At 44.6% G+C, this 19,275-nt stretch overlaps 1 protein-coding gene across 3 annotated transcripts in view; it reads right to left on the bottom strand.

Annotated features, from left to right (window-relative positions):
* Positions 1–265: 265 nt before the first annotated feature.
* Positions 266–19,275, bottom strand: part of LOC116450873 (fibronectin type-III domain-containing protein 3a-like) — a 38,889-nt gene continuing 19,879 nt past the window's right edge. For all 3 annotated transcript variants that reach the window (XM_032123780.1, XM_032123782.1, XM_032123781.1), the window contains 23 exons: positions 18,954–19,030; positions 17,163–17,391; positions 15,960–16,232; positions 15,023–15,078; positions 13,803–13,957; positions 13,485–13,544; positions 12,275–12,413; positions 11,419–11,472; positions 10,617–10,738; positions 10,352–10,526; positions 9,904–9,990; positions 9,433–9,571; positions 8,873–8,941; positions 8,450–8,568; positions 8,242–8,347; positions 7,517–7,692; positions 6,896–7,009; positions 6,224–6,373; positions 5,605–5,885; positions 4,931–5,143; positions 4,210–4,376; positions 3,374–3,495; positions 266–2,786 (listed from right to left, as the gene is read on the bottom strand). In XM_032123780.1, coding sequence (XP_031979671.1) covers positions 2,469–2,786; positions 3,374–3,495; positions 4,210–4,376; positions 4,931–5,143; positions 5,605–5,885; positions 6,224–6,373; positions 6,896–7,009; positions 7,517–7,692; positions 8,242–8,347; positions 8,450–8,568; positions 8,873–8,941; positions 9,433–9,571; positions 9,904–9,990; positions 10,352–10,526; positions 10,617–10,738; positions 11,419–11,472; positions 12,275–12,413; positions 13,485–13,544; positions 13,803–13,957; positions 15,023–15,078; positions 15,960–16,232; positions 17,163–17,391; positions 18,954–19,030 — 3,401 coding nt within the window. In that variant the 3' untranslated portion in view covers positions 266–2,468. The remainder of the gene's footprint in view (positions 2,787–3,373; positions 3,496–4,209; positions 4,377–4,930; positions 5,144–5,604; positions 5,886–6,223; positions 6,374–6,895; positions 7,010–7,516; positions 7,693–8,241; positions 8,348–8,449; positions 8,569–8,872; positions 8,942–9,432; positions 9,572–9,903; positions 9,991–10,351; positions 10,527–10,616; positions 10,739–11,418; positions 11,473–12,274; positions 12,414–13,484; positions 13,545–13,802; positions 13,958–15,022; positions 15,079–15,959; positions 16,233–17,162; positions 17,392–18,953; positions 19,031–19,275) is intronic.

Here is a 19,275-nt window from a genome sequence, read left to right as displayed (position 1 = left end):
GAGGGGGAAAGGCCCTGAGTCAACACAAAATGATGGAAAACTGCCCCAAACAATTCAATTTCCAGTATCAAAGAACTGCTCCACCTCACCTGGGAATTGCAGGTCCTTCCTGCAGCATGAGGGGAAATGGAAGTGATATTCCAAGGGCTCCATTTTCCTGGAAGAAAAGTTAATTCAGCTCTCGATGACACTGATCGTGTTCCCTCCCCTTAAATCACACATGACACAAGTAAGACTAAATCCCAAAAACTACAGGAGCCCGGAGTCAAATTTGAATACATTTGTATTATTTATTGGCTGTATTAAATATATTATCTATTTGATAGTTACAATTTAGTAATACAATGCATGGCAGCTTTAACATACATTTGAGATACCTCAAAAATGACAATACAAGAAAACTGAAGATACCTAAAATACATTAATGCCACGAGGGTACATCCTTCTGGAATGGACAACAGCTGATGGAAAATCCCTACTGCAGTATAAATCCTGGGTATTTTCTGGAAATATAAGCATTTTGTGGCAATTACAAAAGGATTTGATTTCATTTTTTAGCAGTCATGACTTGTTAGTACTTACTCTGCAATCCTAATTTCTCTTTTAAATGATCAGGACTATTATTGCCAAATAAACCTCTCTACAAGTTGGTTCTAAGGAGTTAAGAAAAACCCTTTGGCAACGGAGACCTGCTGCAGGCAGTTTATCTGCTAAAGGGAGACTATGAGGAAAATAAAGACAGATTGTAAACTCTTCTGCAAACTAAAGACTAATATCTGTATAAAACTCTTTCTGACACTGGAGGGAGAGATTTCTATGATATAATAAATGATTAACTTAAAGTTCTGCTACAAGTAGAACAATACATTCAAACATACTTTTTTTTTTTCTTTCCAGGACTTTTAATCAAAATAAATAGAGTACAAAAATGAAGAGTACACTTTGAAAAGATTAATTTCAGATTGCACCATCAATCTACTGTGAAGAGGATTAAGTGATACTAGGTCATAATTTAGGTTTTCCACATGTGAAATACAACACAATGCCTCAAACTCTAACACAACGTTATTCCTCAACTGCTCTAGGAGAAAGACCCTTAAAGTGATTAATTAATTACTGGAAACACGTCGCCTGTAGCTCTGTCACATCCACCCTCCCACCTACAAGTGCATCGCTCTGATGGCCCAAGTGGAGCCACAGACTTTGCAAAATACCCTAAAATCTACCGTTCTGTGGCATATTCCAAACGCTGTTGGCAAGACCCATCCTGAAACATTGGAAATTTGTGAGTTCCAGCTTTCAAAAGCTTTGACCTAATGGAGCCAGGAGCTGCCAGGCTCCTCCTCAGGGATTCACAAGCAGATGGAACACAACAGTCAAATGTAGTGCACAGTGTCCACAAAAATATCCCCCAGCTGACCAGGACGAGTTTCAGACAAGTTCATAGCAGGCTGAACATTCCCAACAGGAAAACCATGGAATGTGAAGCTGCTACCACTGGGATAGCAAGTTTAAAACATTTTATAAACGTTATCTAAAAAGAGTTCTCTCACGTACAATTTGCTTGTTGGGGTTAAGTTAGAAGGGCACCCAAAGCAGGCTGAACTTTTTATTTTTTAGGTTAATAATAGTACAAAAACATTTGCTCAGTTTGAGCCAAATAGTGTAACATTTATCATAAATGCACTCTTTCTCCTTAAAGACAACTCCTGTGCCGTTCTGAGCATGCTGCACAGGGAATTACTTTTCTCTCAGGCACTGAGAGTGAAATGTGGATTGGGCCAAAGCTGCTCAGGACAGCAGGAACATTCCGGGCAGAGCCTTTCCTGGGCATCCCGGCAGAGCGCCACGTCCTGCTGGCATTGGTTTGGATTAAAACCCTAAAAAACCCTGGCACCCTCTACTCCAACACTCGAAATGATTATTACTGAATCCCAAGTATTAAAATAACTGTAAAGTAGTAATATCACTAAGTCAATATTCTGCTTTCCTTCTACAGTCTAGTAAATGTGGTATGCTCTAGTAGGCTCTGCAGTTCTGCTCTAAGCTCAAGCACTTGTGCTGCTGGATTTCATGGATATCAAACTACAGCGAAACCTGATGGAACAGCCATCGCCTCCCGCTGCTCTGGTGGTGCTGGGAAAGGACTGCTCTAGCAATGCCTTCCCTCTCCAACTGGCTGGGATGGGGAGAGAGGAGGAGCGTGCACATCCCCCCAGTGTGCACCGTAAGGCAGCTGACTGCTGTTCTCTAACAGCTCACCCTGATTGCAGATGCCCCAGGATCACCCTTTCTACAGGAAATCTGTGTCCAGCATTTGGAAAGGATCTGCCAAGCCAGCCTCGCCGGCAGCCAGCAGCAGGAGCGGGAACGCACGGAGCGAGGGGTTCCCAGCTAGGATTCCATTGAACTACCCATAAATACCCCAGAGAGCTCTGTACAGACAGCTGAGCGGGGCCAGCTCTGCCCTACTTGATGACGAAGTACTGGATGACCACGGCGAAGAGGATGGCGACCACGGCGAAGCCGCAGAGCAGCGCGATGGCGATGACGCGCTCCTCGCGCAGCCGCTTCCCGCTCTGCGCCAGCTCGGCGCCGGGCTGGGCTGCGGCGGGGCCCGGCTCGCGGCGCTGGCAGCAGAACACGGCGCTGGGGCTGTAGGGGCCGTAGAGCTCCGGGCAGCCCGGCAGGTCGTGGCACTGGCGGCCGGCGCAGACGCGCGCGCGGTACTCACAGTTCGTCTGCGCGGCCGGCAGCCGGAACCACGGCTCCGGGCCCTTGTACACCTGCAGGAGACAGGAGCCACTTCAGTCAGGAGCACCTCACTCAGCAGCAGCACCTGGAACTGCCTGTCCTGCTCCATCCTGGAGTTGCCCTCCTTGACTCAACTTCATAAAACGGCAGCTTAAATTTCTGCCCAATTCATGATTCATTTAAGTTTCCTGCCACGCCCCATGCTGAGGCCTCACCTGGGCTGGGAGGCTCAGAAAGGAGGAAAAAATCATCCTGCATTTTCTTCCCTAAAGCTCCTCCACCAGTGTCGACTCCGATTAACAGAGGCAGTGGTACCACACACCAGCAGATTTAAGAATCAAGAGCTAAAGGAATTGTTGGGAGAACAGGATAAACCAGTGCTTACCCACTTCACATTTTCTGAAATGAAAATACTCCCTGTCACCTTCCCAAACAGAATTTCAACCTTCAAATCATGGAATCACAGCATGGTTTGGGTTGGAAGGGATCTTAAAGCCCATCTCATTCCACCCTCTGCCATGGGCAGGGATGCCTTCCACAAGAAATATCCACATCTTTTTTTTGTAATAATTTTTCCCAGTAAAAACCCCTCACATTCCTGATGCTACATAAAAGGTACCTGATCAAACTCTCTGCCAGCAGCAAGCTGAAGGATGTAAACAATGGAATCTCCTTTCATCGGCTGTAGAGGCTCCCATGTGATTTCAAAAGTGTTTTCTTCCAGCTGAATTGCTTTGGGTGCTGGAAAATAAAGTGATTTGTTGGTGTTTTAGAAAAAGAACAATGGAGTCTACAAATGTACAGCTGTCATGCTTAGAGGCAACTCATTCCAATAAGTTTAAGCAATTAAGATTTGTTTCTTTCTTTCTTTTTCTTCTATTTGATGACATGAGCTTAAAAAATGATGATTGTGTTCTGTGTAGGTTATTGTGTTCTGTGTAGGTTACACTTGTGGGTCTTTCTGAGCTGCCAAGATGAGCCCATGATGCTTGCAGAGAGGAGCAGCACTTTCAAGTCACTACAAAAACCAGCATTTCTGTCCATGTGCAGAGCTGAAATTATATCCTAACCATGGTTCAGTCAATTAATTTTGCTGCAGGCACTCAGCACTGACCTTCACAGCGACTTTAATGATGACCTTTAATGTCCACGTTAAAAAGTGAAGATCAGAGGAATTAACTGTGCCCTCCCTTGCCTACACACTGTTGTAACTTCAATGGATAAACCTGCAAAATGCCTTTTCAGCTGGGAAAAGGTAGGAATGCTCAGTTCAGGGGTGGAAGAGCTGCAGTGCAGCAGGTGATCACACCAGAAGGGCCCTTTTCACACCCAGACAAAGCCCCTCAGAGCGAGTTTGTGTCTCTGTCCTTGCAAAGACTGGCTGAGGGTCAGGTTGTAGGACTCAATCCTGCCCATCAGTGGCTTTCAGCAGTTGCCAGGGCAGTGTCAGCTCACCTTTGAGAGGTGCAGGTGGAGACTTGGTGGTGGTGAAAGCACAGACCTCCGAGAAGGCTCCTTCCCCAGCGTCGTTGTACGCCTGGATGCGGAAATGGTACGTGGTGGATTCGCTGAGCCTCTGCACCTTGTAGGTGTGACAGGGACCATTATAGACTGTCACAAACCTGGGGGACACAGAACACACACAGAGTTACCCAGCAATCACCAAAGGTCAGTATCAGATGTGGAACACCCAGATTTGAGTTAAGGACAAAGAAGTGATGCTGCATTCCGGGTGTCCCAAGTTTCTCCCCTGCCCTGTTGGGCATCCCACTGAGGCTGTAGGACCCAACTCCTCTGAATCAAGAGAACAACCCTTGAATGTCCAAATTAAACTGAAATTTCCAGGTAAAGCACAGCTGGTCATCCCCTGTTTCTTATATGCTGACCAGACTTTAGTTTAGAATGTCCAAAAATAACCCTGCCAGCAGAGGATGGTGGCAAGGTATTTATTAGTTATTATTTCAATAGTATTTACTGTTTACGAGCAGCAGAGGTGCAAGCTGTTGACAGCATTTCTGGTTGAAAGATGGGAGGCAAAACTGCAAACTAAAGGGCAAACTCTGGGAAGCCCAAATGACTCAGTGGTGCAAACAGAAGGGAGAGTAACATAAAACACCTTAAAAACTTGACATGAAGTGGTAAAACTACAAAATCCTTCATGGTCTGCTGGTCTCACCTGCCAAACCTGTCCTCCATCTGCAGGTTGAACTGTGTAGGGTTGGGAATTAAAGCTCTGCTGGGCCCTTCTCCCCATTTCAGTTTAAGGCTCTGGTAGCTGAAGACCACACATTCCAGGTGGGGAGGGTCAGGAGGTAGTGGTTTGGTTTTGGCTTTCATGGAATGACTGAAAGGACCGACTCCAAAGCTGTTGATGGCCTGTATCCTGATCCTGGGAATGGGAGAGAGCAGCCACATGGTCAGGAAAAGTGCTGGATAACAAAATGCGTACAGAATAAAACTCCAAACAGTAAAGCAATTAAGATGCAGTTAGAAATTAAATCTGAATTCAGCTTTAACCAAGACTGAGGTCACAGAAACACCTGCTCTGCTCTTACCTGTCCATCCATCCTCTTTTGGCCACACACCTGAACATCCCAATGAAAAATTCTAAACCCAGAAACCTTAAAGTCTTGGCTTTGAGACAGAACATGAACCTTAACACCAACCACGATCTCACTCCTGCCAACAACACGTTTTGAGTCTGGATGTGACAATTTTAGGAGTTTTGGAGTTGCAGGGTGAATCAAGCAAATAGTCTGTAAGCTGCATGAAAAAATGCTCTAAAAACTTAAAGCACTACCCTCAAAGGACTTTTAAATCCTACAAATGTGGTTTCAGAATAATTCTTACCTGTACAGGGTGTCAGGCAGCAGATTCTCAAGGACATGGGTTGTGTTTCTCCCCACAGTGACCAGCTGCTTTTCCCCATACTCGATGTTGTAGCCTGTGATCTCTGCCCCGTGGCAGCAGGGCTCTTCCCACTGGATTGCAAGGCACGTGGAGAAAGGAGGGGAAATTTCCATCTGATCCTCTTCAAGTAAGTGGAGCACGGCCACGGCTGCAGGCACGGATGGGGGGGTGCTCACCACGCTTGTGTCCCCAAACAGCCCCACCCCAGCCACGTTCACAGCCTGAAAGACACCACAGAGGAGTTACCAAATCCCTGTTACCCAGCCAGGCAGGCACAGCTCTCACAGCCTTCCATGTGTTCTTAAAAGCAACATGGAAGAGAATGGAAAACCTCCTGAATAAAATGTCAACAGGGCAAAGCAACTGGTATTTCACAGCACACTGGATCTAAACTCTTCCAGACACAGGGAATGAGGAGGGACTGGGGAGAAGGGGAAGTGTTTTTCCCAATTACCTTCTCTACTGCATGAGCAGGTGACAGCACATGACTTTATTCCTCTCTAGCTGGAGTTTCTCCCCAAACTGCAAGTGCCCAGTGGCACCAAAAAGCTTTTCCTACCTGGACTCTGCAGTAATAGGTGGTTGCAGGTGTGAGCCCCTTGACCTCATAGCTCTGGCAGGGGCCAGTGTAGATGATGTGCATGGACCCCTCCACCTGGCCCCAGTCCAGCCTGTACTCGGTGATTTCTGCTCCGTTGCACGCCGGGCTCTGCGGGGTGAGGGAGAAATTCTGCTCAGCTCTTGCACTTACACACCAACAGCACCCAGGGGGAGCTCTGTTACACTGAGACACTGGGGGAGAGTCACAGAAAAGGTTGATAAAGACCTCCAAGATCACCAAATCCAACCTTTAGAAGCACTGGGGTTGAAACCTGAGGTCCGTTCCAAGGGACTTGAAGTGAAAAGGTGACACGTGGCTGTAACACCACCACAGTTCACACCAGAACTTTGACTGACTCACAATCTCTTACCACTCAGAAGAATTAATTCACTATATATTAATTACCACAACATGAGGAGGATTAAATGTCACCCAATTTGTCCAGTTAAAATTCCAATTAATAACTCCCAAAGTTTACAAACCCAACACAGACATCTATAAAGAAATGGGCTTAAAATATTCCAGCTCTACACATACCATTTCTCTCATTTCTGTGTATCATAAATGTGTCACTACAGTTCTAAAAGCCTAACACTAATTTGGGTGGCACTGGAAGCCACCAACACCTACCTCCCACGACACCACAGCACAAGTTGCACTTTTGCAGGTTATCAGGGGTTTGCAGCACTGCTCAGGGGGTCCTGGAGCAGTGCAAAGCTCTGCCTTCTCAGAGTGGGGGCCAAACTGCAGGAAAACACAACTGTATGAACACAGCAACAGCACCAGGGCAAAAACTGATGTGCAAGTCAAACAAACAAACTATTTTTTCACTTGACAGGGAAATAAACAGCAGAGTTCAGGGCTCAGTTTCAGATTCCTTCCAGGTACTTGAAGCTGGCCCCGCTCCCACAGGATATCTGAGATCCTCCCCCTGCCAGCGTTGTGTAACTCCTCCCTCCCCCAGCCAGGATCTGCCTTCCAGCAGCAGCTGGGGACTGTTTCACAAAGACTTTTATGCAACCAACATTTATCCCACCCTTGTCCCAACCTGGCATGGCCTGCACACACCCCTCTCCACACAATGCTGTTCCCACCCCACCATCTGCAGACCCTGAGCTGGGGGTAACACATCCAACACTTCCAAAGGCACAAACATCAAGAGGTTCACACAACACAGGCTACAAAACCCCCTCAGCACCATCACTCCTGTCCCTCGTGTACAAGCAGAGATGTGGTGAGTGCAGTGGTTACCCCAACTTTGTTCCCTGCCCGGAGCCAGAAGCAGTAGGTTCTCCCTGGAAGCAGGTTGGTCACTCCAAACTCAGCTGCTGGGCCCTGATAAACCACCCTACGCTCTTCCTGCTCCGAGCTGGCCATCTCCAGGAGATACTCTGTGATCTCAGAGCCTCCATCCACAGCTGGGGGGCCTGGGAAACAAAAAGAGATTGGATTTTCCTATTAGCTTCTGAATTCCCTGTTAGGGCAGGCTCTTTGTCATATATCTGAGCAGAAGCACTTCATGAAGCTTGCTTTTCCCCCCCAGATACTGATAATTAGTTTAAGATGGCCTTAATCAGGGTTTTTTTTTCATTTTTTCCCTGTTTTCTTCACAAAACAGTGTACCTTCACTAATTTTTGCTTATCTCCTTTACTGAGGTAACAGTAAGAAAACAAGAGTTGATTTTTTAATTGCCATGCAGGTGTCAGTCATGGGCAGGCAGGAAGCTTTCTGCCTGGAAAATATTTATGTCTGCTTAAGTCTCACTTAAGTATCACCCTACCAGAGGTGGACAGAAGCTTTGGTCTTCTTAAAAAAATCCCACAAAACAAACCAAAGACCCCACCCCAAGCCCAAAAAACCTCTAAGGCTATGGACAGCATCTCTATATTTTTAGTTTTACTTTTTTTCCCCCTGAAGATTTTTAATTTGGATGACTGAAATCAGAGCAGTGTTTTACTCAAACTCTGGTGCTTACCCCACTGCAAAGTGATTTCCTTGGGCTTGGCTTTGCCCACCAGGGCCGGAGCGGGACAAGGCCCGGGGGGAACGGCCGCCGTTGTGACAGTCGTGACATCAGAGGCCTGCCAGGGACACAGGTCATTGCAGAGCACAAACACAAAGCATTTGGCTCAAACATAAACAGAAATGGTTTCCAGAAGCACCTTTCCCCTCCTGTTGCTCACCTGGCTCTCCCCACCTTTACTGGCACAGGACACTCGCAGTCTGTAGGAGGTGCCAGGCCTGAGGTGGTCACAGACGTTTTCCCGCTGGGCTCCGCTGTAAATGGGCTCCCACCTCCCTCCTGAGGGAAGGAAAAGCACTTTACACTTCCAAACCTTTCTAAAAACCCACCTGAAAATTCTCTCACACAATTATTAAGGTAGTCAAGCCACAGAATCAATTTGAAATTATTAATTATGCAGAGAACATGCATAACACAACACACACGTGTGAAAACAGAAGTGACTGTGGGAGTAAAGTGTCATTTAGGTTGGAAAACATTTCCAAAATCCAAGTCTAAACCATGTCCCACATCTAAATGTGAATTAAATACCTCCAGGGATGGAGACTCAGTACTGCATTAGTAGCCAAAGGTGATTCCTTACCAACTGATGCCTCGGAGATTTCCAGAAAGTATTTAGAAATGTCTGATCCTCCGTTATCCTTGGGGGGTTCTGAAAGAAATCAACACCGTAAGTTACAGAAGATTTAGTATCAAGGCATTGTTTTGTTATCAGCTTTTCCAGAGAACATATTCATTCAAACAGAAAAGTCAACCAGCAACAGAAACCAGTGTACTTAATTATTCACAATACAATTTTCAGAGCAATTTTTCTCCTATTATTAATCATGATTATGCCAGGAGGAGTAACTGGGAAAACACTCCCAATTTCAGGTATCAGCTTTTATTTTTTAAGTGAACGTAAGAATTATTTCAGCATCACAGTAAACCCAGAGGGTATTAGGACAGCAGTTACTGCTTCCCTAAAATGAACAAACAACACTGGGCTACTACAGGCCCAAAATAAACAATTTTTGGGTAATCTTGAGTATTTCTCCTGCAATAACAATACCTGCAGAGAAATAATCAGCCTGAGTTCCTTCTCATGTAATCTGAGAGAGGCTGTCCCACCCCAGCAGCACTGAAACACCCCAAGGCACCTACCCCACGTGACTCTCACACTGTGGGGATGGATCTTGCCCTTTACAACAGGTTTACTCGGGGCTCCGGGCCGGTCAGGTTTGGTGCTGTGCTCCACCACCTCACTGGGGCTGCTCTTTCCTTCACTGTTGTAGGCAAAGAGCTGTTGGAGGAGTGAACAGAATAGACAAACAATGGTTTGTTTAATGACAATAATATATGTTGACAATACATGAGGATAAACATGCTGCTGATCAAAAAAAAAAAATCTGTTAAAAAACCAACCAAAATAAAGACAACCATTTAAACCAAAATTAGGTGGTGCAAAAAATCTGATCTGAACTTCACCAAAACCTGCTCTAACAACACATAATTGCTGAGACAACTGGTGAATTCCTGCTGTCTCCATACCAAGGTAAAAAATTTGTTGGAAAATGCCAAAGCCCAGGAAACTAGGAATGAAACATGAAATCAGGAACAAACTATAATACAAACCCTGAACTTATAGGATGTACTCCTCCTCAGGTTTCTTAAAGTGCATGAGAGCTCATCTCCATTGTACTGGGGCTGGAATCCATAGCCCTGGGAAAGAGAGAAAATAAGGATGAAGACAATCACTGATTTTTAAGATAAAACAAAACCCAGAGTGGGTCAATCCCATTTTTTTTAGCTTGAACTTAACTTCTGTGCCATGAATTGCACACAATACTTTATCTCTGCCATGAATTCCATGCAATATTTGATCTCTGTGGCATGAATCCCATGCAATACTTTGTGGCATGAATTCCATGCAATGTTTTCTCTCTCTGCCATGAATCCCATGCAATACTTCATGTCTGTCATGAATTCCATGCAATACTTGCCGACCATTTATCGGAAGGTAAAAAAAAAGTTCATTTTTATTTCAGCACTACAAAGCTTCCACACTAAGCCCAGCACTTACAGAGCCTTCTTCCTCCATGTCCAGGCTGTAGGTGAGGGAGTCATCCGAGGCCACTCCTGCAGGAGGGCTCCATGCCAGGGCCATCCAGGTCACCCCCGCTTCCAGCAGCGTGGGCGGCGCCGGGGCCGGCGGCACCACCCCGGCCGTGCCGAACGTCACCGTCTCACTGAACCCACTGGGGAGGAGATTTGGAACAAGGGTGAGCAGCAGCTGATGTAATCCAGGGGGAAACGCATCAGTTGGTACCCCCTGGGCTCCTGGTTACCTCATTCCAATGTCGTTTTTAGCAGCCAGTCTCAGGGAGTATCTGGTGGAGGGAGTGAGCCTGGTGAGCTTGTACTGCTTCAGGTGCCCGTAGTAACACTCCTTGAAGGGGCCATTCTTCCCCTGGAAAAAAGGGGGATCCACAGTCACTCCCTGATCCCTGCCAAGGTCACCCTCTTCACTCTACATCTTCCTAAATCCCAGAATCTCAGACTGGCTTGGGTTGGGAGGGACCTCATAGCTTGTCTTGTTCCATGGGCAGGGACATCTCCCAGGAGAAATGTAATTTCACTCATTTAACAGTAATTCAAAAAGAAATTACTGGGCCTTGGAAATGCCAAATCTAATGTATCATAGTTATCCTGAGTCTGCTGATTGTCACCCCAAGCAGTCTTGCTCATAAACCGCATTTGGATTGAGATATCTGATTACTTTTGGTACTGTAGATCTGATCAAATGGTGATAAGAACATTGCAGCTGAAAACAGAACACATTTTGGAAGAAAACACATTTATCCCTTTGTAATACATCTCAGCAAGATGCTCAAGAGCTAAGGGAGATTCATGACACTTCCCAAAGATGCCAAATGCTCATCCATTTATAGAGAACACAGGAATTAATGATGCTCTGGATGACAAATGAGGCAGTTTTACACTGTCCCCTCACACTGATCATTTGTCCCTTTAAAATTGTCTGGAGAGTTGCACCAAAATAGCTGCTGTGCCTAAGCAAAGAGTATTTTTAAGTATAATTGCTCCACAGATGTCATTATGACTTTTTTTTTGTACTAGAAAAGCTCTTACCTCATCCCATTCTAAAAGAAAATTAGTTATTTTGGAACCATTGTCATTTGAGGACTGAAAAGAAAGAAACAATGAAAAAAAGAGTTAAAATCAAGTGGTTGTACTTTTATAAATATTTTTACACATTGAATATTATAAACTCCAACTGCCTTTTAAAACAAGGCTGCTGTGCTACTTCTTTTAGTTCTGATTAGAATATGAATTTTTGAATGGTTTTATTCTATGAAGAAAGCAAATTATATTCTTAGAGCTCTTTTCTTGTGCCTTGCACTGTGTGCTCACCACCTGCCTGAGCAATCTAAGGGTTCACACAAACAACACTTGACACATGAAATGGGAACTTGTTCATTTTCTAACGACAGATTATACAAATAATTTCACTGAAGTCATTTAGCTGGAACCATTTTTCAGCAAAATCATAAGAAAAATATGAAAACCCAAGAAAACACAGATAAAAGTCTCCACGGATAGTGGTTACAATCAGAAGTCAAATTAAAAATGAAAATCTATAAAACCATCCAAACAAATATAGTCTGAATGGGTCAGAATAACTAAAAGAACATTAAGCTATATCTATTTATCATCCAGGATCTCAGGCAAAGATATAAATGCTCTGTTTTCTCCTCTCTGCCAGTTCAGAAGAGCCTTGCTACCAACTCTGTCACACTAAAGCTGCAGGCAAGAAACTCAGCAAACATTGAAAGGAAGAGGAAGGAAATAATAATTTCATTATCAATCTTCACTGGGCAACTTAAAAGGCAATGCCTACAGTACGCATTAAATTACTGACCAAGCTGATTTAAATACACTGCACAGGAATCCAGCAGATCTACTCAGCCCCAGGTTTGGTTCTTACCTTCCACTGCAAGCTCAGGCTGTTTTTGGTTCTGTTAATCAGTTTAGGGGCAGCTGGACAGTCTGGCTCACAGCTCTCTGTAGTGAAGCTCACCAGTTCTGAAATGGTTTCTTTGATGGAACTGCTGGTTGCTGAAACTCTAAACAAAGGGTAATTAATGATGTGGTTGTTGCACTGGCACCTGGAAATTTAAGGGAAGAGCTGGCAGCTTCAGGAATTTAATCCCAAGCAGTGGCTCACGGTGTGTGCACACAGCAGTGCTGGGGTCACACAGGTTCACCTGCTGACCCCAAACCCCCATTTCTCATCTTTCATTTACTCTGCCATTACCCTCTGTCACAGGGAGATATTTTAGTGCTGAGATACATGTGGGATACAGGATGAAAACTATGGCAGGTGTTCCCAAATGGTAACAGGATACCTGACTGGACATGAGCCTTTTGCTAAAAACACCTTAAAATTCAAATACAGCCAACACTTGTGCAGGAGCATGGGCACTAGAACAGGCTAAATCATAAAATCCCATTGTTTCAGAGTAATTGTTTCATGTCTGCAGCAGTCCTGCCCCTTTCTCTGGAAAACACAACACACTGTGCAGGTGGAGCTGTGCCCAGCATTTCCCACACTCAGAACTCTTCCACAGCTTCAGAGCAGGCTCCAGGGAATCTTTACTCTCATCTGCTCCAGTGCCCCAGCCCTGTGTGACTCTTCCCACTGTTCCCCTGGTTTGCTTCACCAGCTGCTCTCTCCCTGGCCAGCCCAACACCTCCAGTCAGGATCATTTACTCCTGATCATCCCATCCCACTTCCCATTCCAGCCCATTCCCACTTCCATGCTTGCACTGCTGCAGTTCAGACAAGCAACTTTGTAAACCAAGCTGACAAGTCAGACTTTCAGACCCAAATTCAAGGCTAAATTATTTCATTTACCACCGACTTCAGCCTACGACAATCTACAGAGTGTTGTTCTAGAAAAATGTTTGTAACTGAGAAATCTGAGAAGACAGAGAAGGTGGCAGGGAAGAAAATGAGGTGGTATTTTAATGAAATTAGAAGATAAATGGGAATTTAGATAGCAAACCCAGTGTCCACAGCATGGTGTGTTTTCAGAGAATTCTTTAACTGTTTGTGTCACACCTTTTCCATGAAGCCACAATAACCCTGTCATTCCCATATCCCCCAAAGCATTGTTTCCTCCCCAGCAGCATACCTGGCATGATAATCAGTGGCTGGTCTGAGATCAGGAAGTGTAATTGTTAATTCCTCCCCACTGTGAAAAGGCAAAAACAAACAGAAAGCAGAGTTACAGCTCTTCCTCAAACCTCAGGGCTCAAAGCTCATTGAAAAGCAAAACCACGTAGTGCACATTTAAGTTTCCCACTGTCCACGTAACTCTTTAGTGACATTACTTAAAATTTATTTCATGTGAAGTAGGAAGGTCTGCAAGTCAACAAACAGCTCCTGATAGAGAGATTGCTGATTGGTTAATGGTTTAAACATTGTGCTTAAAGGAAGAAACTAAACTTACACATAGACAGATTTAAATTTTCCATTTTTACCACTGTTGGATATTGCTACTTCAAATGTAAATGCTGCTGGACTATGACTATGGCTCTCTCCATTCTGTGAACTAACTGGGAGATTCCAGGACAGAACGGCTGATCTTGCTTGTATATCAGAAACCTATTAAAAGCATAAATAATGCAAGTAAGTTTGCTTTCTGCAAGAAAAGGTTAATTAGTCAATAACATGGTGTTGCTAATTGGCCTAGGAAGCTCCTCACTGGAGGAATTCTTTACCTTTGGAGTGGGAATATAGAGGCATTCTTTGGATTGCAATGATTTCCTCTTTTCATTACTAAAGGCTTTCCCTTCCAACACCAAACCAACACCACACTGGGGCAGGAAGAGAAAATTCCTGTATCAATGTTTCCATCACTCATTTGGAGCAAATGTTCAGCTGGGGAGTCTTGGGCAGGACCCCAGATCAGATTCAGGCACAGACACCTCATTTTCTGACAGCTCCCTCACACAATATTCAACCACTGATCCAAAGGACAGCAAAGTGTTCTGTTTTCAAGACTCAAAATCTTGTCTGACTTTTTTTGCTGCTTAATTCCCACACTCCAAATTTTCTCTGCCCAAGGGAACACAGCCCTGTGGTAGCTTTAAGTACAGATGTCAGAAGCAGCAAGGAAAAAGTACTAAAGGACCAAAAAAACCCCTCAAAAGCTGGTGTAAAGGAACACAACCCGTCTGCTGTGTGGATAATGCAGAGAAGAGCTCATTACACATGCTCAAGATCAAACACAGACATTTAAATTACCCTCATCAGACTCCACCTTCCTAAGTAAGTCCCTAAATACTCAAATACTCTCCAGTTTCTCAAAATAACATAAAAAGAGGATCTATTTGTGTAAATTTTATCCTCAATATTCCTAAATCCTCTCTGCTGAGCAAAGGATGGTTCCAAGAGTGGACAAACTTCCAAGAGTTTAGCAGGCCCCTGGCTTGCAAGGTAAAGCCCTCACATACTCTGGAAAACTGCAACAGTGGAATATTCTGGGATTACAGCCTGGCAAACTGAGGAACAGTGAATTTCCATAAACTCTGACAACTAAACTGTATTCATCTTCTCTATTAAAAAAATAAACCATTAAGAACCAAGAAAAAGGGATCGATAAAACACAAGTTATTTTATAGGAAGCATAGGCCCAGGAAATAATGGGATTTTAGGGATAATACTTACGACTGGCTTGCCAATGCTCAAGTGAGTATCACATTTCTTGGATTCTGTGTCAGATTCTGCAATTCAAACACAAACCAGATTATCCCAAAGCCTGAGAGCAACCCAGGCTGTTACCAAAAGGCCACCACGAGATGGAGTTGGCCTCATTAGGACTTGAACAATGGCTCTTATTGTGCAAAGTTAATTTCCCCTGTTTGTTTTGGCTGCATGAGGGGCAGAAACACCAACTATCCAAAAGCAACAGTGTTACAAAAACCCTTTTAGTACATCCTGCACAAAGGGGATCTTTTCCTAATGGGCAGAAATAGGTTTTCTTTGACAACACAGAAACATTCCTCCAAAAATGAAAGGTGTTAAAAAAACGACAATATGATCTTATCTCCGTCTTATGTATTTTCCTGGAATTTCTATGGCAAAACATTCCCAGTTTGGAAGAAGCCTGACACTGTCTCAAACCAAAGCAAAGACAATGACACTGCACGAGGTTTTTAGTAACCATGAGGTATTAAAAAGCTGGAATTAGAATTAATTAAACTGCAGCCTCTACAACTGCTCAAATTTTCCTATTTCTTGAAGGTTTAAGTAATTCCCAGTTAAACAAAAAGTACCACAAACAGCGACACCAGAAGTTCTGGAAGTACCTACAGGTCATCCTCGCTGGGAATTTTGGTAAGTCCTGGGTCAGAAATGGCAGGGAAGTAAAAAGGTTTAAAATTAAATCTTCCTGAAGACCTTATTTGATAAATATCAAATGAAAGAACTCGGTATTACAATGATTTCTGGAGAAAAAAAAAATCTAACCATAACAGATTTCAGGCTTCCTCTAATCCTGAGCAGCCAAAGAAATTTCTAAATCCAGCTTTTTCAGAACCTGTTTTGCAATGGATTTATAGAAAATAAGAAAATAATTGAGATTTCCCCTGTCCATGCCACCTACCTCCCATCTCTGCCTCTGGACTGCCCTTTGTTTTTCCTATCTGCTTCTGCTTTAGTGCTCCAACTGCCCCTTGCTGTGCCTTTCCATTCCCATTGGGAATTGTGGCATTGGAAGAATTAAGGACTTTATGTGGTGAGGAGGGAGGGCTGTTCAGTTTATTGTTGGTGTGACCACTGGCTTGTCTGTCCTTTAGTCTCTTCTTGAGGTGTTCCTGCATTTTGAGACTCCTCTCATCCCTCTGGATGAAGTTTGTCCTTCCATGGGAACGAGGTTCTGCACAAAGGGAGAAATTACTTCATTATTCTGTATTATTCATTTGACATCTGAATCTACAAGCTGGAAAAATCACTAAAATCAGAGCCCCTGCAACTTCCCTGTGCTTTGTCACCTGTAAGTGCACGGATTTTAGAGTTTGGGGTCTTTTTAAACTGAATTTTTTGGGCCTTTCTCCTGTCAGCTGCTCCAGATCCTGCTTTACAGCTGCCTTTCCTCCCTGCTACAGACACATTTGCAAAAAATTAAGCAAACTTAGGACCCAAACTGAATTCTTCAAACACAGCCTGGGCGCTGTTTTACCCTAAAGTGAGTCAAAATAATTAATTACCAATTTAAGCTTGAGAGACAATGAAAGGTCTTCCTAAGTCTAACTTGTGTTCTAACTCTTGGTTATAAAATAAGGATTAGAGCTTGGTTTAATTCAGCAAAACCCCAGTCCTTCACTGATTTATTGCTTTGTTCAGTTTTTAAATGGAGTGGGTTTGCACTTCACCCTCCACTATGGATAACGACATTTTTGGGGTTATTTTTGTTCACTTTTCAGCCATAGTGGGACTAAAAAAACCAAAAAAGCATTCATGTATCAAATTAAACGCATTTCCAATAAACTTCATGCCAAGGCTATGACAAAAAAAAAGAGAGCAGAGTTTTAGGGAAAGGTAGGAGCCACTCCTGTGGGATTTACAGTGGCAAAAGTAGGGATGCATGGAAAAGACAACATTTATCAGGTACTGCTTTTGCCTAATTCCTTGAAAACAGAGGATTTAAGCTTTACACAACCACTCTTAGCACATGGTGAGTACCTGATCCACAGGGGTGCTCTACGTTAATAACACAACCCCTGGGAATGTGTGGAGGAGGCAGGGCCAAGCCCCAGCTGTCCCTCCCGGCTGCTTCCTGGGATTTGGGGCATTCCCGGGCTCTCACCTTGCTCCTGGAACACGTGTGGTGGCGGGTGCTGGTGGATGAACTGGGGTGGGAGCTCTCCTGCGCTGGGCACCGCGGGGAACACGGGGTGGGGGGGGGGTGGGAGCAGGGCGTGGGGGTGGTGCATATAATGGGGCACGTGGGGAGGAGGGGGAGGATGCATGGAAGGATGGAATTCCCCTGAGTGGGGCACCACCACCACTCTCCGAACTCCATTTTCTTCCACCACCTGCCGGGAAGCGGGAGAAATCAGCTGTGAGTCCAGAGAGAATCCCATAAAACACTGTACATTTAACAAGGAATTTCCCTGCTCCAGGTCACACCCAGCACCTGACAGCAGGGGTTTGCACACCAGACTGGATTCCATGGAAACCAGGCATGTTCTGCTGGGATAAAGTGGAGTTTGAGGCAGTCAGCTGTGAGAAGCTGAGCCTCACACCCCAAAGTGCTGAACAATCACAGAGTCCCAGGATGGTTTGGGTGGGAAAAGACCTCAAATTTCATCTCATCCCATCCCACCCCCTGCCATAGGCAGGGACACCTTCTACACACCAGGTTGCTCCAAGCCCCATCCAACCTGTCCTGGAACACTTCCAGGGATGGGAGTCCACAACCTGTTCACTCCCGCATCATTTCACTCCACTTTGGCAGAATCCAAGAGAACTACCCCTGGGCTCCTCCAGAGACTGGGAACACAAAGTTATCCCCTCATCTGACAAGAACAGTCCAAGTAACTCAAGCTCTGATTAAAAGCTTCTTTGCAACTTGTCAATCCCTGTCACAACAACCAAGGGAAAACAACCCAACCCTGCAGGTTTCACGTGACAGCAAACACAGAACAAATAAATGTGGTTTTCAGGCTGAGCAGCTCAGCGCTGCCAGGGCTTTGCTCAGTGTTTGCACTCAGGGCTCCATTTCACAGGATCAGACATTGTCTGGGGGAATCTTTCCTCAAGGTCTGCAGAGCTGAGAACAGCAGAAGCCTGAAATGCAGCTGTGTGCAAAAAGAAACTGCCTGGAGAACCCAAGAACTCACAGTTGCAAGTTTCAAACCTACTCAGAACACTCCTGATTTTCAACGTCACTACAACATGAGTCCTATTTCCACATTTGGTTTTAATTATTTCCCTTAAAAGCGCATTAATTTAGAAATAAATCACACTGGGAACTGGGAGTATCTCTGGTAACAACACACAGATCTGACCTGCTGTGGCTGAACAACACCCAGGAGTGGAAAATCCATGGGAGTGGAAAAGCAAAGCTGGGAGAGCCCAGAGCCCTGCTCATTTCCCAGGCACGTCACCGGAATCAGTGTTTGCATCACTACCACACTCTGCACTCTGCTCCAGCAGTGCTGCTTTGCTGGATTTTCAGGAGATCAGGGCTGGTAAAGAAAGGGGCACTGAAAACTCTGATGGATTTTTATATTAAAATAGAAAACCTGAAGCCAGTTGGGACTGTTCACATGACCCAGCTTCACCCTGCAAACAGGACTGATGAAAAATAAACGCGGATCCTGTTCATGGAGCTCAGTCAGTCAATTCAGAGCTGTCCTTGTTACTACAAGTGTCTTTTGCTGCTGGGAGTAGGATTAAAAAAATCCTGGAAACCGGATCAAACATTACACAGTAACAGAGGTGACAGAGCCCACAAAAATAAAGAGAAATAGCTGGTGAGTTCAGTGGAAAAAACAGCTTTTTTTCACAGCTACAATCATCAACAAGTAACAAAAACATTATAAAATTCCCCCCCCCAAAAAACACACTGCAAGAGAAGGATAAATAAATGTACCTGAGATACGTAACCGGGAGGCACAAAAATCGGCGGCATGGAACCGTTTGGTGACATCATAGGGACATGTGCTGGACCTGGGGAGGACAAGGGGCCACTTTTTAACAACCACGGCTTTTCCCACCTGGAGACACCTTTTTCCAAAGGTGGGAGCTTACCCTGGAGCCTGAAACATCAGGAATTGCATCCTATTCTCTGCTCGATTATTGGCTTTAGCCCAACCACCACACTTTGGTCGACAGTGTCTTTTTAATTGCACAAAAATCAGTATAAATAATTTGTGACAGCTAAAAATCTGTAGTAATGCAGGCAAATGCATGTA

The sequence above is a fragment of the Corvus moneduloides genome, chromosome 14, assembly GCF_009650955.1.
Source record: "Corvus moneduloides isolate bCorMon1 chromosome 14, bCorMon1.pri, whole genome shotgun sequence".
Classification (NCBI taxonomy): Eukaryota; Metazoa; Chordata; class Aves; order Passeriformes; family Corvidae; genus Corvus; species Corvus moneduloides.
The sequence above is the reverse complement of the archived record's forward strand: the minus strand, read 5'-3'. Positions and strand labels throughout refer to the sequence as shown.